Genomic DNA, 11,421 nt, shown 5'->3' on the forward strand with positions numbered 1-11,421 from the left:
GTTCCCTCTTCACCCGAACTTGTTCTTTAGATGAAAATTCCTATTGGAAGTGAATTTTCCTCACTAAAGTGACAGGCAACACTCAATTTAGTGTCTTTTTCTGCCTAGAGTCTGGACAGTTAACTCTAGCAGAGCAGTTCTGAGTTACTTAAGCCTTACACTTTACATTTGTTAAAACTTCAGTATTTGTAAATATGAAGCTAATTCCAGTAAGTGCAGAAACAAATGACCTATTAAGTTTACTCAACATTGATATAAGTGGACAAAGTTTTATATGCAACACAACTTTGGTACTGGAAAATCTCTTATCAACTAGCTTACACATCAACAAAATTAAGTGTTCTTCTGTCCTGAATGAAATGTTGCACTAACAGACCCCATCTCACAGGTTTTCACTATGTACATCAACAGATGCTTCTTCCACTCAAGGTGAAAAAACTCCAGGGTTGCCGCCCCAAACAAATTAAACCAAATTATCCAATTCTGCAGTTTCAGCAAATGCAACATCAGAAATGGGTCAGGGGTAACTCCTACTGAAGTTTTCTATCTAGGTGAGTTCTGTAGCACCTTCCAGTGTTGCCCAAAAGAAGACACAGGTTTCTCATTAAACTTTGTTTTAATGGGTCTCAAAATTCTGTGACAGATTTTTGGTCAAGTTGTTTCCATTAAAAAGTACTGATTTTAAAAACTAATAACTTAAAACTGCCACACAAAAAACCAAATGGTCCACAAAACATTCTCCTTTCCTTCTGAAGGTTTTACGATGCATTGTTATCATTAACCAGTCTTTTACTATTAAACTTAAATGGCCAATTAAGACAAAAAGTTCTGAGACCGTTCCACCACTGATTAAGACTGGGGTGGCAGGTATTGGGGATACTATTCATTTAGCCTTCTGAGCCTTCTGGGCAGACTTGGTGACCTTGCCAGCTCCAGCTGCTTTCTTGTCCACTGCTTTGATGACACCCACAGCAACCGTCTGTCTCATGTCACGAACAGCAAAACGGCCTATTAAAACAAATTTTGTATTACTGTTAGAAACACTTGGTAAACAAAACCAATTATTTTACAGCTTTAATAAACTTTCCAATTGCGCTGAATAGTCAGTCATCCTTACCCAGAGGAGGATAGTCAGAAAAGCTCTCAACACACATGGGCTTGCCAGGAACCATATCAACGATGGCAGCATCACCAGATTTCAAGAATTTGGGGCCATCTTCCAGCTTCTTTCCAGAACGACGATCAATCTTCTCCTTCAGCTCAGCAAACTTGCAAGCAATGTGAGCTGTGTGACAATCCAGCACAGGTGCATACCCAGCACTGATTTGGCCTGGATGGTTCAGGATAATCACCTTGGAGAACAGATTTGCATTTAAGTGAGTCTCAAGTACACTTAAAGCTCCAGCATGAAATAAGAAAAGGTTCACTTTTAAGTGTTACCTGAGCTGTGAAGCCAGCTGCTTCCATTGGTGGATCATTTTTGCTGTCACCAGCCACATTGCCACGGCGAACATCTTTGACGGACACGTTCTTGACATTGAAGCCCACGTTGTCCCCAGGAAGAGCTTCGCTCAAAGCTTCATGATGCATTTCAACAGACTTTACTTCAGTTGTAACATTGACTGGAGCAAAGGTAACCACCATGCCAGGTTTCAAAACACCAGTCTCCACTCGGCCCACAGGGACAGTACCAATACCTAGTGTTCACAGCATACTGTCAAACATCTTATGCAAAGACAGAAGGCAGTGCAGCAACGCATGCAGGCACGTTGATAATAATGTTCAACTTACCACCAATTTTGTAGACGTCCTGGAGGGGCAGACGCAAGGGCTTATCAGTTGGACGAGTTGGTGGCAGGATGCAATCCAGAGCTTCAAGCAGCGTAGTTCCACTGGCATTGCCATCTTTACGGGTGACTTTCCATCCCTTGAACCAAGGCATCTGAAAACATAAGATTGCCCATTAGTGTTACCATCAAACTTGCCCCTGTTAAGAGCCCTTTTCCAACTGTCTTGAATGTCACTTACATTAGCACTTGGCTCCAGCATGTTGTCACCATTCCAACCAGAAATTGGCACAAATGCAACTGTGTCTGGGTTGTAACCAATTTTCTTAATGTAGGTGCTGACTTCCTTAACGATTTCCTCATATCTCTTCTGGCTGTAAGGTGGCTCAGTGGAATCCATTTTGTTAACACCAACAATTAGTTGTTTCACACCCAGTGTGTAAGCCAGAAGGGCATGCTCACGGGTCTGCCCATTCTTGGAGATACCTGCTTCAAATTCACCAACACCAGCAGCGACAATGAGGACAGCACAGTCAGCCTTTAAAAAACACAAGAGCATACCTCATTAAACAAAGCTCTTTAAAGAGGAACCATCGCGTTTTCCACTGTACTAAGACAAACCCACGGTTATTTCCAGTAATTATTAAACTACAAACCTGAGACGTGCCTGTAATCATGTTTTTGATGAAGTCTCTGTGTCCGGGGGCATCAATGATGGTCACATAATACTTGCTGGTCTCGAATTTCCACAGGGAGATATCAATGGTGATACCACGCTCACGTTCAGCTTTCAGTTTATCCAAGACCCAGGCATACTTGAAGGAGCCCTTTCCCATCTGCAGGGATTGGATTAGGAATGGTTACTTGGTAACTAAGACATGACCCAACTCCAGCTTGAAATTCCTCACCCCACTTACTTGGCAGAAAGGCTCGACTGACTGTACAATGGCAAAACCTAAACGGCCTTCCCTTATTCTCAAAACACGGTTACAAACCTACGTAATTCAACAGCCAATGTTCGATCACGTCCCTCCGACTAGCACGACATTCAGATCTCGACTAAAAGAACGAGCACTTCCTGAAAATTACCACTCAACGTGTTCGCTGCCAGACGTCTTATTCAAGCCTCTTCTTTCCACCTACCTCAGCAGCCTCCTTCTCGAATTTCTCGATGGTTCTTTTGTCGATCCCACCGCACTTGTAGATCAGGTGGCCAGTCGTGGTGGACTTGCCCGAATCGACGTGCCCAATGACGACGATGTTGATATGAGTCTTTTCCTTCCCCATTTTGGCTTAGATTTTGCGGTGGTTTTCACGACACCTAAATTCAGTGGAAAAACCACCTTTAAACCACCGCCCCACAAACTTGAAAAAAAGAAAAGCTACCATCCAAACTCAAAAAGAAAATTCCAGGGCGCGAGGCTGGGCCCCTCGCCGGGCGCCGGCTCGGCGGCGGCGGGAGCGCGAGCGCGAGCGGGCCCGGCGCGGCCCTTTGTGTGGCTCAGGCCGGCCGCAGCCTCCATTTTGAGCTCCGCCGGCGGGCCGAGCGGCCATCTTTCCGCGCACGCCGCTGGGGCGGCGCGGCCGGCGCGCGGGGGCGGCCCTCGCCGGGCGGGCTCCCTCTACCTCGGCCCCGCGCGCGGCCGACACGCGCCGCCCGACGACGGCCGCGGTGGCGTCTGCCCGCCGCCGCCAGGCCGCCCGGGCAGCCGCGGCGCTCTGGGGACTCGGCGGGCCGAAGGCCCCACCCGGCGCAGGGCGGGCCCACGCGGCGGCCGCGGGCGCAGGCCGGCCTCGCCCAGGCACGAGGCGGGGGCTGCCGCCGCGGCCGGGGCCTTGAGCCCCCACCGACGGCCCGCGCTGGAGCTGAGGAACCTCGGGGCGGCTCCGCGGCACGGCGGCCGGCACAGGCCCGCGAGGCCGGGCCCACCGGGGAGGCCGGGCCCGCAGGCCACGCCCGCACTCACCTGTGTTCTGGCGGCAAACCCGTTGCGAAAAAGAACGTTCAGGGTGACTACGGCACTTATATACGGTTCTCCCCGCCTCGGGGAGAGGGCGGGGCCAGCACACGACACGCTTTCCCAGCTTACCCCGCGCCGCCGGCCCCAGCGCCCTCGCCGGCCCCTCCCCCCACTTCTCGGGGACCGTGGGCGATGTGCGCTCAGCCCACTGAAGAGCGCTCGTCGTTTCGCGCATGCTCCTCTGGCCCCCGATGACGCCAAGAGCGAGCGGGTCGGGGGCGGGGACGCACGCGCCCTCGGTTCTAGGTTAGCGGGAGTTTAACGACGGTCCCTGGGATTCCCCAGGGCAGAGGCGAGTCCTTCTTTTGTATGAATTACTCTCTGCGCCAGCCGGGGGAGGGGCGGCGGGGACGGCCGGCGGGGGCTCCAGAACCTTCCGTGGGCCGTGCCTTGCTCGCCTGCGAAGGTGGTATCGGTATTGGGGCGTCCCTTCACCCTGCAGTACACCTCCTTTCCTCGGTGCCGCCCGCTCGAGGGTCCGGGACGGACGCCTCGAGCCGCTTCCTCCGCGCCGCCCGCCGCCCCTCCCGGCCGGAGGCGAGTGGGCCGGGGCCCCCAGCGGACCGGGGCCCCGAGTTCCCGGCCGGCCTCGTGGCCGCCGCTCCGAGGCCAATGCTTCTACCGAAGGCCGCGTCACGCGTTCGCCCCGTGTGGTGCGCCCGACGTCCAGAGTTTCCGTTCATAGCAGATCAGTCCTGCAGTTTGCTTTACTTCCAACTAGTTTTATTACAAAAGACACCCGGAGTGTGTGTGTCTACCCTGGTGGTGCATTTTTTCCAGCGTACACTCATTTGATTGCAAGCATGAGAAACCCAGAAAGAATTTTTCAAATTCAGTCTTTCCACATGATGTCATGTAGAGCCTGAAAGCTTCAGCATCAGCAAGCTTCTCCATCCGGTTTCCCGTCTCCAACACTTGCTGCGAAATCGCTGCTTCTCAAAAACGACCTATCCTATTCAAATAAATGGCTTCATTTTCGGTCCTATTGATTGTAACGGAATTTTAGCATAAATCTAGGGCGAAATCTGATGAGGCCTTTTTGGTTGACTATCAGGGCAGACTGAGAAATACTCCTCTGAAGAAATGAGAGCCTGTATTCTTAATGAGCTAATTACAAGATCGTGTCTCTTCTTCCACGTGTAGAACATCACTGCAACTTCTGGAGGCAATCTAACTATTTGAGAACCTACTAAGTGTCTAGTGCTAAAGCAAAGCTCCGTGGCATGTGCAAAAGAAATAATTCCTTTTGGAGAGGAACCCACAATCAAATTGGAAGAGGAAGACAAACAATTGGGAAGCAGTTATGGACAAACTTGTATGGTGCTTACTTTCTATTTCATTGTAGAATATATAGTTCTTTCAGTTCTCACACTCTAAATGCCTTTTTTTCTTTTTAAATGAAAGAAGTCTTCTGGAATAGCCTTCCTTTATCTCCTTTTACCACTCTTTGTAGATACCAATTTCTAAAAATCAGTTTTTTCCATTTCTTCATTAGGAAGTTTCTAGCCTTCTCATTTTAACTTTGAGATAGTTTCCATGAAAGTAACTATGCCACCATATAAAGTTTCCCTAGAAATACATATAACTAATGTTTTTCTAGCAACAAAAGTCTTTTCTGTAATGTTTATATTTCGATTTCTCTTTTTTCACAAATTCTTTTTTCACATTGCATTTTCCTAGTGCCCTTAGCCAATTGTATACACGTATAATAAAATTATCTTGCTATGCTACTACATGTTTGTAATAAAGACGTAAGAGGTACCAATGAAAATCAATCCCTAGCAATAGACCAGTGCAAACACCCCTGCTCTGTTTCCTTAGAAATGCTGGTTAATGACTATTCTCTTTGGAGCTAGATTCCCACATGGGCCATATTTCTATATCGCCTTAATATTAACTGGACACTGTTACTACAGATTAAGATCAGGGTGCCAGACTTAGTATTTTTCTTGCCTTCTTTAGCAGTGTATATATCAAATGATTTAGGTTTGTACATTGTTGCAGATAATACTAGGGCATATAAATATGTTAACAGGAATGGCAGAATTTTAAAAATGTAGAGAAATGGTTATCTAGTGACACGAGGGAAAGAAGCAAAGACTAAAGACCAAAAGTTGAATATTTGAAAGTTTTACATGGACTCCAGAATTGCAGGTAACATCTAAGAGAGAAAAGTCAAAATGAAAGTGGATGTTGGTAAGAGGGAAAAGTGTCAAATTTCAGTTTAGTAAAAGAAAAGTGACCTCTGTGAAATATGCACAATTTATTAAAATGTGATATTGCAAAATTCTAATACTAAAATTGTGATAATTGGAGAGAGGCTTTCAGGTGAATTATTTTGTTTGAAAATATGGACCTACTATAGTAATTTTTATAGGTTTATGTGTGTATTCAGCACTATGTTGGACACTGGAATTCTTTGAGAGATGACCACAAACATTTCCACGGGAGCTTATAAAAACTACAGCTCCTGATTCAAATCTCACCTTTTCATTTTTCCTAGTACTGCAACTTTACTGCTTTGTATGGTGAAAAAAAATCCAACATCCCAAAGATAATTAAAGTAATGAAATGATCCGAAAGTTTTCCGGGAGCAAATAATGGCAGCCGAATTTTCATTATTATGCCCAGAAAGAAAGAAGGAAAATTGAAGTAGTATGACTCCAAAGCTATCCCAGATTACAGGCAAGTTTTCCCCAAGGCCCTGTGACTGAAGGTAAGGGTATACGCTTTATAAATACCTTATAGAGAATTCTTTTTTAAAATTGCATCTAAGGAAGAGCAAAATTATACACAGTCCTTGATTTCTGTCTCAGTGACCGGGCTCCCGGCCGGGGCGCGGGGGGCCGGGCTGCAGCCGCGTGGCGAGCGCTGCGGGCTCCGACCCGGCCCGGCCCGACCCCCCGGCCGCCCTGCCCGCGCGCCGACCCGCCCCGAGGCCGCTCCCCGCGCTCCTCTGCCTGCGGAAGGAAGCGCCCGGGAGGAGACGGAAACCCACGTGGCTCGGGGTGGGGTCGGCTTCGTCACCGCGGCGTAGCCTCTAAAGGACTGGAGGAAATGCTGTGTTCTGTTTAAAAAGCTCTTTTCCCCAGACCGTGTGTTTGGAACATAACCCTAGCGCATTTTGTCCCACGACTCTACAGCAGATACAGTATGCCTTTTGCTAACTTGGATGTTAAAACGGCAACAGCAACATTGTTGAGACTTGTAAATGTCTTTTGGGGTCATAATCTAAGGTTGTATTTTGCTTAAGATATTCCTTAAAGTTGCTCATACAATTTAGAGTAGCAAACTCTAAAAAAGGATTTTAGTTATTAATTTACTTAGTAAAAAGGTCAACAGTAATAGTTCTTTGATGTCTCTAATTCTGATTCACCAAGCATCTTTCAGTATTGGCTAATCACTCTGCCATTGGGCCTACTTTAAAGCAGCTTTAAGTAATTACATTTTGCTGTGGCTTGCCGCAGTTTTCATCTTGCCTGTGCCAATTGGAAATAATTATTTAGGGGCGGCCTAGTGGCCGACTGGTTAAGTTCCCGGCGTCCGCCTTCACGGCAGGGGATTTCACTGGTTCGGATCCTGGGAGCAGGGATGGGACGGCTCATCAAGCCACGCTGAGGCGGCCTCCCACATGCCACAACTAGAAGGACCCACAACTAAGATATGCGACTACATACTAAGGGGATGGGGTAGGGGAGAAGAAGATTGGCAGCAGTTGTTAGTTCAGGTGCCAATCTTTAAATAAATTAAATGATTATTTAAAGGATATTTTAAAATATGATTAAGCCAAGGAATTATTTGGACAGAATCCAAGTAAAATGGTGCTTTGGTGTGGCAAGCACTGTTCTAATATTTGTAATATTTAATGTAATCCCACCACTGATATTTTACGGATGGAGAACCTGTAGGTGATTGATAATTTATGCATAATAAGCAACTGCAGACATATGCTTTTTTAAAGTTTCACTTTTTTGCACAAAATGGTAAAATACTATATATCACCTTGCTTTTGTCACTTAATGTATCTTGGAGATCTTTTCTTGGGAGTACACTAGTGCCCAGCTGAGCAGCATTGGAACCTAAGTAATCTGACCAGAGGGCTAGTCTTAACTTTTTTTTAGAGGAAGATTAGCCCTGAGCTGACTGCCGCCAATCCTCTTTTTGCTGAGGAAGACTGGCCCTGAGCTAACATCTGTGCCCATCTTCCCCTACTTCTCATGTGGGATGCCTACCACAGCATGGCTTGCCAAGCGGTGCCCTGTCTGCACCTGGGATCCGAACCAGCGAACCCCAGGCCGCAGAAGCAGAATGTGCACAGTTAACCACTGCGCCACTGGGCTGGCCCCTAGTCTTAACTTTTACTGGCAGGTCTAGGCAGCCTGGCATAATGAAAACAGCAGTGGGATTGCAGGCAGAAAGTCAGGGACTCAGTTCTTGCTCTGCTACTTATGGATCTGCGACAGCCAGCAGTTCTTGGCTTGTCAATGCATTTGTAGCATAGGTCTGTTCATTATCATACTTAGCACCTACCTTACAATTCTAATACAATGGTATGAAACGATAGAGACACTCTATCTAGTTTGTTTGCTTTTTTTTTTAAAGATTTTATTTTTCCCTTTTTCTCCCCCAAATCCCCCAGTACATAGTTGTATATTCTTGGTTGTGGGTCCTTCTAGTTGTGGCATGTGGGACGCTGCCTCAGCGTGGTCTGATGAGCAGTGCCATGTCTGCACCCAGGATTCGAACCAACAAAACACTGGGCTACCTGCAGGGGAGCGTGCGAACTTAACCACTCAGCCACGGGGCCAGCCCTGTTTGCTTATTTAATGAATGAGTTTATTTATTTCTTGCTGAGGAAGATTTGCCCTGAGCTAACATCTAGTGCCAATACTCCTCTTTTTTTTTTTTTGCTGAGGAAAGTTAGCCTTGAGCTAACATCTGTGCCAGTCTTCCTCTATTTTGTATGTGGGTCACCACCATAGCATGGCTGATGAGTGATGTAGGTCCGTGCCCAGGATCCAAACCCACAAACCTGGGCCACTGAAGCAGAACATGCACCACTGAGCCACAGGGCCGGCCCCTCAATTATCTAGTTAAAACTACATTTCTACAGGCTTTTGGGAGGCTGCCCTCAGTTGATATGCCATGTGACACTAACTTGACTCAGTAGAGAAAATATATTCATTGGTATCTTTTTACTTATAAAAATTTTGAAATAGGTAATACACGTACATAGTAAAAAATTATACAGAGGTTATACAGTGAAATGTTGCTCTCTTTTAGCAATTTAGAGAAGGTCCGAAGAACATGCCAGGAAGATTAAGGAAACAAAGATGTTTCCACTACTGCTCTCATGATTTCAAATCCAGCGCCCGCCAGGGTGGGTGCTCTCTCATCTGGCGTGAAGGAAAGGATGGTCTTTCCTTGCTATTGTTTGTGAATCTACATTTTATAGACAATTTTCATTTTGAGTATTTCTGTGTCTTCGTAGGTAACATAGTGGAAAGAACACTGGACTAGGAGAAGAGCTGGAGTCTAACCCAGCAGTTTTATGGATTAGCTGTGTGACCTTGAATAGATCACCACTGGGCTCATTATCCTACTGTAAAATATCTAGTAACTCCTGTTTCACAGGACTGATCATAAGGATTAAATGAGATAATGTACCTGAAGATGCAGACCAGTTTTACAAACGTTAGTGCTCATATTTAGAAAAATAATCATTAGCTCTTTCAAAAACAAGAAAAATCTGCTCAAAACATAGAGAAATTTACTCTACCAATTGTCATTGTTCATGCTGATAATGAGTACTATTTGTTCCGTTTCTTTTAAGTATTAGAACTATGGATTTACCGATACACATGGCCCTGTGAGGGTATGTGTTCTGTAAGTGGCAGGGACTTTTGAGCTACAGCATTCAGTGTCTGTTGGTAGTTGTGCAGGACTTCAGAGGTGAGTCTTTATCCATCCATCCATCAAACACTCATTGAGCAGCCACTTTGTGCCAGGCCCTTAGCTAGACACTGAGGACACAAAGAGCAATTGCTGCTGGATGGTGTATGTGGCAGAGCCCTGGAGAGGTCGGGAGAGAGGACACCAAGCAAACAGATGCCTCCAGGGGAGCGTGAGTGCTGGACTCTGGTAAGCCAAGGGTACTTTTGAGCGCTCAGGAGGGCCTCTGACTCGGGGAGGAGATGAGGGCAGCAGCAGGGAAGGCTTCTCAGAGTAGGAGGGTCTGAACCTGGTTGGGTAGGAGCTGTGGGAGTCAGCTAGTAGAAGGAGGCCACGAAGGGTGTTTTAGATGACTGGCCTAGAAAAGAAGGTGAGAGGGAGAGTTTGCTCCTCCACACATGGGAACAGAGGGCAAGATCTGTCTGTCTGGGGGATTCCCTGAGCCCCCCAAGGCGCCTGTGAAGAACACTGGGGCTTCAAAGACAGACCCACCTGGATCCAAGTCTCGCATCCCTCACTGACTGATGGTGTGTGTCTGGGAAAGTCATTTGGCCTTTTAAGCTTCAACTCTCTCATCTATAAAGAAAGGATGAAGACCTACCCTGTAAGACTGCTATGGAAATTAGATGAGAAAAGTGTCTCAAGCACTGAGCACAGGTTTTTGCCCCCAAGTTGGAACAATAATTGGAGAGAGTTTTTTGTTTTTCCTTTTGTTTGTTTTGCCCATTGTGTTTATGATCTAGTGCTTCCAGAGTCAGGCAGCTCTGCAGTCAGAAAGCCTCCATCCAGATCCCTCTTGGCTCTACCACAGCGGGTGACTGAATGCTTGGCAAGTGACTCCACCTCTCTAAGCCTCAGTTTTCATATCTATAAAGTGCAGAGAATAAAAAAGAATATTTCTCCTGGAGGGTTATGGTGAAGATTAAATGAGACAGTCGATGTACTTAGCTCAGTGTTTGGCGCCTGGTAAGCATTAAATAAATCTTAATTGTTGCTCGTTATTTTGTTTTTCTTATTTGAGAGTCCTAATTAACTGGAATTTTGTCATAGAATGAAGTTTCTTTACCAAAAAATACCACCATGACCTTGCTTTGAGCTCTCTGTTTAACATCCCTGCATTTGAGGTTTGCTTATTTTTTTGTTTTTGTTTTTGTTTTGAGGAGAATTAGCCCTGAGCTAACATCTGCTACCAATCCTCCTCTTTTTGCTGAGGAAGACTGGCCCTGAGCTAACATCCGTGCCTGTCTTCCTCCACTTTAAATGTGGGACGCCTGCCACAGCATGGCTTGATGAGCGGTGCCATGTCCACACCCGGGGTCTGAACTGGCGAACCCCAGGCTGCTGAAGCAGAACATGTGCACTTAACCGCTGCACCACCATGAGGTTTGCTTATTAATTTCCCTATCAGCTCCATTTTCAGAATCTTAAAGATGGCATGTTTTAAATGTTGTAAATTTAGAAAATGTTAAAGAAAATAGTATTTTTAAACTAGGATTCTTAAAAATCAAAAGCAGCCTAAACAATTACCCCTAATTCTAATGTCCTTTCATATCCTTGTACTTTCTAAGGTTAAATGTTCTGTATCCTTTTCTTTTTTAAAAAAATTATTTTAGTATAGGGAGTATCTTTTGAATTGTTGGTATGTCATCACCTCCGATTTT

General features: G+C 46.1%; 1 protein-coding gene and 1 non-coding gene across 2 annotated transcripts; both read right to left on the bottom strand.

The window, feature by feature from the left end:
* Window positions 1–597: 597 nt before the first annotated feature.
* Window positions 598–3,786, bottom strand: EEF1A1 (eukaryotic translation elongation factor 1 alpha 1). Its single transcript, NM_001081781.2, has 8 exons — window positions 3,755–3,786; window positions 2,931–3,108; window positions 2,444–2,623; window positions 2,029–2,325; window positions 1,792–1,942; window positions 1,441–1,697; window positions 1,118–1,352; window positions 598–1,008 (listed from the first exon to the last, which is right to left on the bottom strand). Exons 2-8 carry the CDS (start codon window positions 3,072–3,074, stop codon window positions 884–886), a joined length of 1,389 nt encoding a protein of 462 aa, NP_001075250.2. The 5' UTR covers window positions 3,075–3,108; window positions 3,755–3,786; the 3' UTR covers window positions 598–883.
* On the bottom strand, window positions 698–761 carry MIR703 (microRNA 703). Its single transcript, NR_035004.1, has one exon. It is a non-coding gene; the product is annotated as a microRNA 703 (primary transcript).
* Window positions 3,787–11,421: the final 7,635 nt, after the last annotated feature.

Source organism: Equus caballus, chromosome 10, assembly GCF_041296265.1.
Source record: "Equus caballus isolate H_3958 breed thoroughbred chromosome 10, TB-T2T, whole genome shotgun sequence".
NCBI lineage: Eukaryota > Metazoa > Chordata > Mammalia > Perissodactyla > Equidae > Equus > Equus caballus.